The following is a 12,555-nucleotide window of genomic DNA, read 5'->3' as shown; positions in this document are numbered from 1 at the left end:
CTTGTGCTTTCTTACAGAGATGCCCTCCCTCGTTTGTGTCGGATCTCTTTACTGACCTCAGAGAAGGATCACAGCTGCTTGACCTGCTGGAGGTGATGAGCAGTCAACCCATGGTGCGTTTCCACGATGTGCTTCTGTTGTCAGTTAATTCAACAGATGACGAGTTCTGTAATCAGTCAGTAGATGAGAGGGAGAAAAATAGACCAACCCGTGCTAAAATGAACATTATTATCACGTTAAAGCTGACTTTGTAATTTGTCTTTGCAGAAAAGACAAAGGGGCCGAGGGGTTTTCCAGCAGAGGGCCAACATTGAGACCGCACTGAACTTTCTCAAGAAGAAATCAGTAAGTTTGCACAAACAAAAATTCACGGCATCCAAATTTTGCAGTGGTGTTTTTATTCAATTTGTTTTGCCTTGTATTTTTTTTTGTAGATCAAATTGGTGAACATCAACATCCCAGACATCATAGATGGACGACCCTCCATCATCCTCGGCCTCATATGGACCGTCATCCTCCACTGTCATGTAGGTACCAGTGGCAAAAACCAGGGACCAGAGGAAGAAGAAGAAACAGCAGCAGGAGCATTTTTATTAATACTTCAAGCCTGTACTAACTGTAACTTGTACCTTTTTGGCAGATTTTACACATGCATGAACCATTTTGAAGATACAGCAAATTCTAAAACCGATGTTTTGTCCCACTTACCTCTGTGTTAGATTGAAGAGTTGGCCAGCACGCTCTCCTACAGCTCTTGTCACTCCTCCCTGGACTCTCTGGCCAGCCTGGACTCCTGGTCTGGCGGCCCGGTCCCATCGAGTCCAGCCCCATTGGGCCGGACCTCGCCTCTCCACAGACGCTTCCGACTATCTGCCAAGAAGGCCCTGCTCATGTGGGTCAGGGACCAATGCCAAAAGTGAGTTATCTACAGTGTATGCGCCTCGGCTTGCTGTTGTCGCAGTTGTCACGGTTTGGCTCTGCTTCTTGTCTTATTTTGTAGTTTTCATGAACTCTGGTGTTCCTGGGTAACTTCACTTCCTGCCTTGTCCTGTGATTGCCTGATTGTTTCCACCTGTGTCCAATCACCTGCACCTCCTCAGTGTATTTAAGCCCTGTGTGCCTGTTGTCCCCCGTCGCGTCATTGTCCAGTCAACCGTCCGTTGGAGCACGCCTCTGTTCCCGTTGCCGGTGTGTTGAATAAAGAACACTCTCTGTAAGAATCCTGCGCCTCGGTCCTACTTCCTGTTCCGCCTGCACCAGCGAACCATTGTGACAGCAGACAAGACTGGCGCAGGCCCTCATTGGTTTGTCATACTTTCTGGTCGTCACTAGAGGCGACTTTATGTGAACAACTCACTATTTCACTGCTCGCGCACATACGAACTGTGAAATAAGACGACCCAGTACGCCGGGATCAGTGAAACGTGCAACTCATCAGGCCATTAAGATGTTTGGGCTCTCTTTATGTGCCACGCTGACATGTTAGAATATACCGCCCACCATCTGTGTCTCCACTCACGGCTGGTAAACTGCCTTTGCAGGCATGCGCCATCATTTCCCTCCAAATCAAACAGGAACAAAAACAAAACACAATTTTATTTATGTTTCTTTTAACATTAAAGCAATCATTTTCTAAAAACGATCTCCAAAAAACAGTGTTAACCTGAAAATGAGTATATATGTCCCCTTTAACGGCACAACTTCTTTGCTTTCCCTCCTTCCTTCTTGGGCTTTTGTGTTTTGTTTTTCGCCTGTAGGGTCGGCTGCTCCATCAGTGTGAAGAACTTTAAGTCGAGCTGGAGAAGTGGAGAGGCCTTCTTGGCCATCGTGTGTTCCCTCAGACCACAGCTGGTTGATCTGTCGCTGGTTAAGTTGAGAAGCAACCCGGAGAACCTGGAAGAGGCCTTTCACCTGGCCGAGAGGGAGCTCCACATCCCCCGTCTGCTGGAACTCGAGGGTGAGGCTTACCAAGCAGTGATGTTGTATTATGGTAGCATAACAAGTTACTAAAACCAATTAAGGATTTATTTTGAAGAACGATCTGTCTATGGAAGCCTAATTGACTCATTACTGCACCAAAGAAGCATTTGTTATTTTCCAAAAATGAAATATTTGAGCAGCAGAAAAACTTTTATAATGACACAGTTGCTGCAATACTGAACATCACTAAAGGCTGTCTTTTTTTATTTGCCTGTACCTCAGATGTTGATGTCAAAGAACCGGATGAGAAGTCCATAATGACTTATGTGGCCCAGTTTCTGCAGTACTCTAATGACATGCCAGCACCCGATGACCATCTGCAGGTAGGCAGCGTCACTGAAGACTTCACTGCGGAAAGCCCAGCATTGCTCTCAGTCACTTCTACATCTACAGGACTAACTGATTAGCACCAGGGCTGCGTTCATACTGCTTTCCCTTCCCTCTTTCGAGCTTGAGCCCATCAATCTCTCCTCTTGCATGAAACGGAGGGGTGTTCTTAATTTTTGCTGTTCTCTTCTGGTGGCGCCGCTGTAGCTGTTTCCTCAGGTCCAGCCCCTTTCTCTCTCCCCTGTGAACTTGCCCGCTCACTTCACTCCAGCAATTGCTGTTTCCCCGTTACGTCAGGTAGCTACACACCAAGCAAATGAGTCCTTCAGTTAACATGGGTTTTGATCTTTTCTCTCTCGCTCTCTCTCTCTCTCTCTCTTGCTGTAATTTGCATTCCTTGATAGGAAGTTCTAGTGGCGGTTGTTATAAGATGCGTGGTTCTTCCTGCAGAGGACTATTCTGTTCGGTCCACTAAATATGCAGCTCAAAAATAGTTTATCACAGAAAAACACAGAAAGGTAGTGACTGGCTGTTTACACTTTGTAACTGAAGGTCTCTTCAACTGAGCGAGCACTACAGGTGACTTCCTGGCTGCAGCGAGCCTACCAGGAGCTGTCGGAGGCACGGGCTGCTGCAGAGAACCCGAGCTTTGCAGAAAAATATCACGTAAGAACAAAGCACGAGAGCTCAAAGAAGAAAAATGAACAAAAGATTGTTTTCTACTGTTATCGTATTCCTGTGCAGCAATTGTACGTTTGACTTTGTTTTGTTTGTCAGGTGTTGCAGAGCCTCGTTGTCTCCTTTACCGAGCAAAGGAGACCAGTGATGACGCTCCTGGCTGCCATAAGACGCTGCCCCGAGCTGAGCCGAGAGCAGCGTGCTCTCAGGACAGCGTGGGATTGTCTGGAAAATGAGGTGGGGACGTCCATGCTTTCTCATGTGTCTTTAAAAAAACAACAACATTAGAATATTTTCTTTCTCTCTGGATGAATGAAAAATGTTCAGTGCACTCATTGGACACAATGCAATCACCAGATTTTTTTTAAATCCTAAAACCAGGTCATGTGTGTGTGTCTGTACATTGTTCCTCAGCTGCAGAGATGTAAAGTGGACCTGGACTCGAGCCTCCCTCCTCCTCTGGACTCAGTCGTTGTGTGGCTGCGTCGTGCAGAAGCGTCGCTTACAGGAGAGGGAGGAAGAAGCAAAGATCATGCAGATGCTGCTAAAGAAGCGAGAGCCCGACAAGACGCACAAAAGGTTCTTCTTTACCGTTCACGACTCACAAGAACTGGGCAGTTGTGGGCATGACCAGACAGCGTGACAATATTTTGACACTCGTGACATGAAACTTTGATTTTGTTTCAGACTTTAATGAACGAGATGAGCTACTTCGTCCATATCATTGCTACCTTCCAGCATACGGACGACTTAGGGAACATAGTCGTGCCCATTGAAAAGTTCAATGAGATAAAGAGAAGGTGCGTGGCACAGTTGGTCAACTTCTGTTATTACTGAATTCCCTTGGATCTAAATCATCTGCAGTTTGGTTCCAATAAAATAATGCATTGACACCCGTATTCAAGAACAGCTTAACCAACATCCGAGTCACAGCCAAATACGAAGGAATCAAGTGGGAATACCAGGAAACCCGTCACACGGTGCTGGATCTCCTGGGCCGCGTCAATGCCAAGGTGGTGACGTGGAACGCTCCCTACAGATCCCAGGAGGCGGTGCTTCTGCTTCTGCAGGACTGGCATGTGTGTATCAGAAAGAGAAGGACATGAAACCAAGTTATGCTTTCTAAGAAAAAAAAAGGATTTGTTATCATTTTTCTACATTTTTTTTTCTAGGAAACAGTGAAGCGCCATGGCCTGCTTTTAATTCTGATGGACGCTCTCCAAAACCTGAAGGAGAAGGCGAACACTTACACCAGTAAGGCAGCACTAGGTATGAGACGATGAGAAGGCTCTCAGCATAAAACCCTAGCTTCTTCGTCGATGTATAGTGAGACTTGACAAGCACTCCTCCCTCCCCACTCAGGTGAAGATGCACACCTTGTTGCCCGTCAGCTGAAGGAATCAGAAGGCGAAGCGGAGCTGGTCACACGGGCTGTGACAGCTGCGAGGGCGGCGATGGAGAGAGCGGCGCGTGTTTGGGAAACGTACAACAAGTGCCTCGCGTCTCTGGAGACGCGGCTCGCTCGGAATACACTGCCACGCGCCCTGCCTCCTCCTGTGGGCCCGCAGGTAACCTTTGCTGTACGACTCTCGCTGTTAGTGTTTCTAGGCCACGTCAGCCCTTCGTGAGCGTGGTGTGGTTCCCGCAGGAGCTGAGCGAGTGGACGTCGTGTCAGGCCGGGCTGAACGAGGCGGGGAACGCGCTCATTGAAGTGACGGAGTCCTCGGCCGGCCTCGCTGTGGCCGAGCGACTCGGCAAGGTCAACAGGAAGTGGGCTGAGCACGTGAAGAGGACAAAGTTTGTAAGTGTGTAACGTGCGCCGGGTCCCCGTCTCAAGTCCAATTTAAAAATGTAAAAAATTCATTCAACAGATACACTGATATCTATGGTGGTTGCGTGTAACCATCTTCAAAATCCAACTATTCATGTCACTTTGTTGTTACTTTATCAAAGTAATGTCACTTGTTACATAATAATATTGTGTTATTTAAATGTGGGCATCAGTTCTTGAAAATATATATTTCTTCCCAGTGAATATAACAGATTTTGATGACCTCTATTTTGTAATTGACTTTGGTAATCATGTACATGTATCATGTATTCCTAGGCGGTACCATCGGAGCCCAGCAGTGGTCCTTGGTCTCTTCAAATAGTGCATTCACTGACGCAGGAGGCCAGCAGGCTGCTGAGGATGCCTCTGGAGGTGTCCTCAGTCTCACTTAAGGCCAACAGGCAGAAACTACAGGTTGGGAAATCTAAAATGTACTAATTGATGAGCTAGTAACAATCAACAGCAAACACATGAAGAATTTATTTGCCTCTCTTGTCTTTTTTTTTCAACAGCTACTGAGTAAAAAGTTGACTGAGGTGGATATTTCATCCCAAACAAGCGACACAGAGAATCTCCAGCAACATCTCCCAAAGGTACCATGCTGCAACAGCCTTCTGACTGACTGTGATACATTGGAGTTGTAGCGCTTGTTACATGTTAATAAGATCTGTTATGGATGTATCATCTGGTTCATACCAGACTCTAGTACGGTAAACTATGAGGATGGGGTTCAGTTCTGATTTCTTGTGTCTGCATGACAGATGCTTGATGACGCAGAGAGGGCCTGTGGAGAGCTGCAGCGGGCTGCGTCCGGGTTGGAGGGCCGTCTGGCTGAGCTGGACCACTGGAGCACCGAGGCTATGGACTGTTTCCAGCAGCCGAGGGAGAAAAGGCACAGAGGACGCTCTGCATGGGAATCTGCTGCCAAAGTCAGAAAACCAACACGTGTTGCACTTTCACAAATGCCCCACGGCTTTTTGAATGGTCATTCGTGGCTCTTGAGAACAGTGTTTGTTGAGTTAGCAGGAGCGACTTGTGTCAATTCTATTGCAAATTTAGTGACTTAAATGACTTTAGTGACCCCTAGGTTTATAATTATAATTCCCTGTTTTTCTTATCATCATCATCATCATCTCATTCAATGTTGTTGGGTTTCTACATGATAATTTCCTGTAAATTGATGTTAATGTAGTAGCGTGACACATTTTGCCTTTTTATTTGTTAACTAGGCTGCCAGATATTCACATAAACGTGTGTAAGTCCCTGTATGGAGCAGAAAAACATTTTTTGCTGAGGCCATTGCGCCACTCAAGCGTGCCATTGGTGTTATTCCGGGGGGAAATATAAAGCAGAAATGTGTCCTACATGTTCAGTCCAGATAACGCAATTTAGGCCATGTAATCTTCTCTCCACAGCAAATTTCAGAGAGTTAAATTGACTCGGTGAGATTCATTTTTAAGCTGGTGTTTGTATTGTCCAAATCTTGTCAGTGTTAAATCAACACTCAACAAAGTGTGAACAATCTATCTCGTAATAAGTGTCAAAAATAAATCTGCTTAGTGTTAAATACACTGTACGTGGAGTTAAACCCAACACCAAGAAGTCTGACACTGGTGTACAGTTACATTTAAATCTGATCAGTGTTAAATACACTATGTAGAGTTGAACCAAAGTCCTGGACTCTGCATAATGACTCCAGACAATTGACTTTGTAACAGTTGAATCCACTTTTTGCAGTGTGATTTCAGCTCTGCACTTCAACACTTTTGCCACACACCGTAAAATTAACTCTAAGACTTTTGCGTTGTAGGTGCTGATCTCTCGAGGTGTGCAGCTGGAGAAGCAAGTTGTAACCGAGGGACAGGACCTGCAGGACCTCGTGGCACGAGTACAGACAACCTCTCCACTGCTGCACCTCAGTACCTCTGGCACCCAGGACAGGATCTCAGAGGCAGTCTCCCACTGCCAGGTGAGATAAATCACTGTATGATAGCTTTCAGTTCTCCAACACTTGCCCATATTCTCATGTTTTTGCATGTGTTTTATTTTTTTAGGATATTCTTGACATGTTTGGTTCTCTGGGATTTCTGCAACATGTCAAATCATCCCATCAGACACGGAGACAGCCAGAGGCAGGGCTCTTTGTCGTGGCCAAAACCAAGCAGGTGGACCAAATTGGAAAAGTTCTTCTGGCACAGGATCCAAACCTGGTTTCACCAGGGCTTTCATCTCAGACTTCCAGACAAAGAGCGCTTCACCGTTGGGCTACAAACCAGAATGGATCAGCCACTGTTAATCCATGTGTTGAAACCCAAATGCTGCCCGGTCCATCGAGGGAACCAATACTTCATATTCACTCTCCCCTCACTCAAACTATAAAAGAAGCTGAACCCGAGCACATGATCCAGCCTCGGACCCTTTCCGAACGTCACGCTCAAGCATCCGGTTGGAGTCATTATGATCAAGTTCTACCTGCTTTAATCCAAACTCCTTTTGCGCAGAGTGTTAAAACATCTCCAAAGCCACCGGTTCTGGTCCGCAGTGAAGTTCATTCAAAAGCCCAGTCGATGGCGAGGAGCAGACTGGAGAAGGCCAGATTCCGTCTGCAAGGACGCATCCAGCAAGCCATCAAGTTATTCGGTGGAAGAGAGGTTTCAGAGTCACAGGTCAAGAAGAAACAGGTAAATGTTGGAGGGTATGGACATTGCTAATCCTACATTTTGAAAGAAGACAGCCAATTATTTTATTTGAGTAATGATTTATTAACCTATTGATATTTCAAATGTCCATTATTCTATTTGGTGTGAGACATTCAAAGTAACTGTAATCCCACCTTCAAATGCTCAAAGCGAAGCAACTGCTTTTTGTGCATCCAGACCATAGACACTCAAAATAAAATACCATGAACCAGGAGAAAATCTTCAAAGGTCTGCAGTGTTCAATCTGCATAGCTTGCAGTCTTGTTTGTGCCCATTTGTCCAGCTTCATGTCTTTCTGTGCAGAGAGCTATAAAGATTCTGCAGCCTGTCTTCATGGATGAGTTCCTGGGTGCCGTTGAGGGTTTGGGGGCTTTCAGTACTGGGCCCCAACTCCAGGACTTGAAGGTCCTCTCTGACTCCGTCCGAAAGCAGTGGGAGGTATGAAGGGGGTTTGCACATAGTGGACTGTACACCACCCACTAGAAGTGGGTATACTTACAATACAACCTTTCGGGTTGTTATGTATTACTTTAGCACATATTTAAAAGACTAAAGTGCCCATTCAGTATTGTGCGGGTTGACTTTTGCTTGGACAGCTATGATACACCGTTGTGTTTGTGCACTCAGGATGTGGGCAGAGAAATGGCTGCTTTCGTTCCCATCTTGTGGTCTAAGATCAGAGAGGGGAAGCGGTCATCCTCTGTTGTGCAGTGTGAAACCCAAACTAACGCTCTGCATGAAGCCCGTGAGCAGACTGACCATGACTCGTTGCCCCAGCAACAGGTATTTGTCATGACTCTGTAACACGGCAGTAACACCCGATTGGCCCCCCAATGCCGACCTGAATTGTGGAGAAGATATTAGAAAGCTAGGTCTACGTAATTTTAGTTTCTCAGAAGTTCACATCCGTCCTTCCAGGCCGTCACGGAGAGAGCTGCGTCTGTGGAGGTTGAATCACTGGAAGAGCTGTGTGCAACTCTAACACCAGGGCAGTCCTCCTGCCTAGCAACCGATCAACTGAAGGAGTCGGATGAAGATCAGGAAACACCCCCCAGTGACACAGTGCTCCCATCGGACCGGTAGGATAATTCTGAGGAGATGTATAGCATGTGTATTAAGCATAAATGCATTTTAGAAAGATACTAAGATGCTAAGATGTATTTTAACATGTCAAAGGTAAAGCAAACCACTCCTTAAGACGGCTTCAGATTAAGTTTGATTTGTTATATGACCTGAATCTCAAGTGTAACAGGGAACACCCAAAGAATTGCTTTCAAAGTCTGTAAGTGGAATAAAATTGGCTAAATTACCAGGAGAAAATCACATGTCAGATGTTTTACAAACCTTTTTACACTTGAGAAGATCATATTTTTGACTGATAGCATGTGGCATCTCAAGTCAAGTGAAACTACTTAATTCTCACCAAACAAGGCCTTGTCATCATTGAGAAGTCTTACATTTCATCCCTGATGCTGCAAGCATTCTGTACATTTAAATACACCATGCCCATATTTTCAAATCTGAGATCTTAAACTTTGTGAAAGCCTCTATTTGGTAGGAAGCACATTAGGAAATAAATCGGGCTTTAGTTTAATAAAATTGCATTTTAAGCTGAATTTTAATGCTTTAAAAGGTACAGTTAAATTAACATTCAGTTTCTACATTGTGAATTTAATTGAACTGCACTGTTCAATTGAGGCAGTCATCTTATTTATTAAGCGTTGTTACTCTGTAATCCATCGTTAATCTGAGACTCCTGGAGGACTCACCCCGACCTCCCCCCTGATAAACCTTCTTTATATTTTTTTTCTTACTCAGCGGGGGAGGGCAGCTCGGGGGAGCCCCCCCGCCGAGGACGACGGGCGAGTCGGCCGACACACAGCAGAGCAGCAGCCTCCCCCAGAAACAGAGCGTGGACAGATCCCAGCGACGACGCGTCTCACCGCCGCCTGCCGCCGCGTCAGCGTCAGCGCGGCCTCGGGGCGAGGTCACCCATCTGCAATCTCAGGATGAGCCGACACTACCTAAAACAGCGGAGCCCTCCCTTCTGGACACGGAGCGGCTGCTGAAAGCTCGTCTGTGGCAAGACCAAGCTCACATACAGGTAGGAGACGGGGCGAGGGGGGGGGGGCAGGGCTTTTACATGTGATGTCATCAGTGTTTTACTTTATTTTTGCAATTTGTATTTAGTTTTTAGAGGCCACACATTGCGCAGTAACATTGAACTGTAACATAAATAACTCTGGTGGTAATGTCTCTCAGTGGAAACCAATACATCTCATGGCTTTACGTGATAGCAATTACAGTCATAATGATGACTTCAATGCGATTTTTGACATCTACGTTTCTACAGGTTTTGTCTTTGTCGGGATGCTGAGCCTGAAGAAAGTTAAACAATCATAGAAGAGAGACAGGGAGAGTAGGATTCATTCAAAGTTGGTGCCTCCGATGTCGATGACATCACAGCTCTTCAACATAATTGTCAGCAGGGGAAAGCCAACCCCGATTCACTCTTGCTTCTCTTTGGGTTATTTAGGCTTCGTGCACCATTTTTGTGGTGTTCCTTTTCGAAGCGCACTTATGATCTGTAACCTGACCACCGATGATTGAAAGGGAACATTTGTGTCAGTCTACGCATTGTTTTTAACGAAAAATAGTACACATTATGTAAAAATGAACGAGTTAAATTAATGAGTATTACTTTTCACCTTTTTTTTTGGTTCATATCTAGAATACCAGAAATTTTTGCTGAAAATCTAGAAGTTTATAGTACCAAGATGTAACTAGACGTTAATTACCATAAATTAATTGCATTTACTCCATACACTGCATTTGAAGCTGCGTTTTCTTAAGTCTCCCAGGTCAGAAAACAGCTCAGCCGTATCATTGGCTGTGCCTGATCGACACAGCACTAGCCGCAGGGCACTAATCCCCAGTAATTGGATAGCTTTGCTCGCTGTTCCATCTCTTCCTCTTGTCCTCACTGGACTGTTTGTATGCAACTCGGCCATCTCCCAGGTGGTTGTCAGGGGAAACACTGTGGAGACCAAGCAGGAGGCAGAGTGGACCGTCCTTCCAGGGTCAGCCGCCCACGCTCAGGAAGAGCGAACCTCCGAACAGGAAGTACTGGGAAGGTACAGCACCTCTCAGATCGATGATGATGATGATGATGATGATGATGATAATAAGAATAATACTGATTAGGATGACATGATCATTGGTTGTACTGATGTAGCCATTCAGATAGATAGTAGTAATTAGTAGTAGTAATTATTACACATGTAAATCGTTTATATATTACTCGAAGTGTATTAGTCAGCAAATAAATGTATAATTATGGGTAACTTCCACCTACACTACCTATTTTTTGACAGTAACAACAACAGCCTAATAAAATATTTATTTTAAGTAAAGCTTACCTTCCCTGATTAAGTAATGGTTGAAAAGTCATGTTGTCCAATTTTTACGGACAATTATAAGGTTTTAAATGCTTACAATCTAGAGTTAATATTACCTACTTTCTGTAAGTAATCAGTTGTATAAGTGTTGATAAATATGAGGTAGACTCTACTTAATATCTTTTAGTAGATCTTATTTGTAAAACGTAGGTACGCTTTACTTTAAACATGTCGTGAAATCTACCCAAACAAACCGAGTGCAAATTGTTACCTGACATTTATTATTATTTATTTTTTATAGTGAACTTTAAGCACTCATCATCCATGTTGACTCAAAGTTGAGTATCAAACTCTATTCCTCTCCTTGGAAAGACCTGACCTCAAGGCCTATTTATGAGTTGACCTGGAGCCCTCAATCAGATTGAGTATACCATAATGCAGTGGTGTAGATATTAACCACTTATCATTTTTTTTACTTTTCTTTGTGTCAGAGTGACATCCCTGGAGATCACTGCTGACCTGATGACACTAGTCACAGAAAAACTGGACTGGCTTATCAGAGAGTCCGTGGACATCTCCTCCTTCACCTTTGCTGATCCCAGATTACTATCTGATTTAAAGGTACATCTATGTGTTCATCACAAAAATGTTCACTTAACTTTAGCGAGTGGAATATAGTAGTAGTAACCATCAATCCCTCTTGAATTACCCAGGAGATGGATGACGCACTGCGGTCTGAAATGAGAAAGTTATCAGAGCGTGCCTCCGAAGAGGAAATTCAGTCCCCTCCATCCCGCTGCCAGGCTTCCCACAACAGCGTCCATCCTCTTGAGCTGCTCAGACAGCGTTTGGAGGAAGTTCAAACAGCTGCCCAGGCTCTGGATCACTTCCTGGTCACAGTGAGGGACGTCAAGGCGGAGACCCAAGCCATGCTGGCAAAGCAGGACCCCAGCAGGCAGGCAAATGAGGCAGAGTGGCAGGCAGCAAGGCACCAGGAGCTGCTGACCGCCGCGAAACAATCCGATAGCGTCGACAGCACTTTGGAGGCAGCGGGGATGACTCTGACCGCGGACGGTGCTAGAGTGACGTGCCGGGATGTGGTGACATCACTGTCACGACAAGCTGTGAGCGTGGAGGAAGAAGTGGTGAGAGCCAACGAGAGGGAGCGTAAAGATGACTTACGCACTGTGGGAAGGGAGCAACTACAGGCGTTCAAACCCGTGGAGGAGGAGGAAGGGTTGGTGGCCAAAAGCAGTAGACCTGAAAGAGATGATGGCGTGAATTCACAAAGGCCCGAAGAGCACGAGGCTCAAACACAGAAGTCAGAAGAGGATGCCTTAAAAGCCGAGGAACATAAAAGAAGGAGAAGCATCCAGGTTAAGAAAGAGGGAGAAGAGACGCTGTCAGGCACTCTGAAGGAGATCAGGGAAGCAGCCGAGCAGCTGAGGTTACAGGAGCCCACCCTGCCGGCTCTGCAGCACAGGTACAACTTCTACCTACACCCACAAAACCAAGTTCAACCCATCAACCTGTGATCAAATAATGACCAAATCTTGATTTCTCTCTGAATGTAAAAGCTGTGTAGGGGGGGGATTTCATTTGGAAAGTTTTGAAGATCCTATATATACAGATACATTTCTGT

The 12,555-nt window shown here is 45.4% G+C and overlaps 1 protein-coding gene across 9 annotated transcripts in view; it reads left to right on the top strand.

Annotated features, from left to right (window-relative positions):
* The window catches only part of LOC119194988 (nesprin-2-like), a 63,081-nt gene that overhangs the window by 2,449 nt on the left and 48,077 nt on the right, over window positions 1-12,555 (top strand). For 7 of the 9 annotated variants that reach the window (XM_062559654.1, XM_062559648.1, XM_062559651.1 and 4 more), the window contains exons 3-29: window positions 18-113; window positions 268-345; window positions 435-527; window positions 720-916; window positions 1,758-1,957; window positions 2,203-2,303; window positions 2,515-2,604; window positions 2,860-2,973; window positions 3,085-3,222; window positions 3,400-3,564; window positions 3,673-3,785; window positions 3,896-4,064; window positions 4,158-4,254; window positions 4,348-4,553; window positions 4,634-4,786; window positions 5,093-5,230; window positions 5,329-5,409; window positions 5,578-5,745; window positions 6,627-6,785; window positions 6,871-7,497; window positions 7,819-7,953; window positions 8,143-8,298; window positions 8,434-8,594; window positions 9,334-9,619; window positions 10,534-10,649; window positions 11,405-11,534; window positions 11,627-12,396. In XM_062559654.1, coding sequence (XP_062415638.1) covers window positions 18-113; window positions 268-345; window positions 435-527; window positions 720-916; window positions 1,758-1,957; window positions 2,203-2,303; window positions 2,515-2,604; window positions 2,860-2,973; window positions 3,085-3,222; window positions 3,400-3,564; window positions 3,673-3,785; window positions 3,896-4,064; window positions 4,158-4,254; window positions 4,348-4,553; window positions 4,634-4,786; window positions 5,093-5,230; window positions 5,329-5,409; window positions 5,578-5,745; window positions 6,627-6,785; window positions 6,871-7,497; window positions 7,819-7,953; window positions 8,143-8,298; window positions 8,434-8,594; window positions 9,334-9,619; window positions 10,534-10,649; window positions 11,405-11,534; window positions 11,627-12,396 — 4,937 coding nt within the window. The remainder of the gene's footprint in view (window positions 1-17; window positions 114-267; window positions 346-434; window positions 528-719; window positions 917-1,757; window positions 1,958-2,202; window positions 2,304-2,514; window positions 2,605-2,859; window positions 2,974-3,084; window positions 3,223-3,399; window positions 3,565-3,672; window positions 3,786-3,895; window positions 4,065-4,157; window positions 4,255-4,347; window positions 4,554-4,633; window positions 4,787-5,092; window positions 5,231-5,328; window positions 5,410-5,577; window positions 5,746-6,626; window positions 6,786-6,870; window positions 7,498-7,818; window positions 7,954-8,142; window positions 8,299-8,433; window positions 8,595-9,333; window positions 9,620-10,533; window positions 10,650-11,404; window positions 11,535-11,626; window positions 12,397-12,555) is intronic. The other 2 variants (XM_062559653.1, XM_062559655.1) reach the window with 2 other exon arrangements.

Source organism: Pungitius pungitius, chromosome 20, assembly GCF_949316345.1.
Source record: "Pungitius pungitius chromosome 20, fPunPun2.1, whole genome shotgun sequence".
Taxonomy (NCBI): domain Eukaryota; kingdom Metazoa; phylum Chordata; class Actinopteri; order Perciformes; family Gasterosteidae; genus Pungitius; species Pungitius pungitius.
The sequence above is the reverse complement of the archived record's forward strand: the minus strand, read 5'-3'. Positions and strand labels throughout refer to the sequence as shown.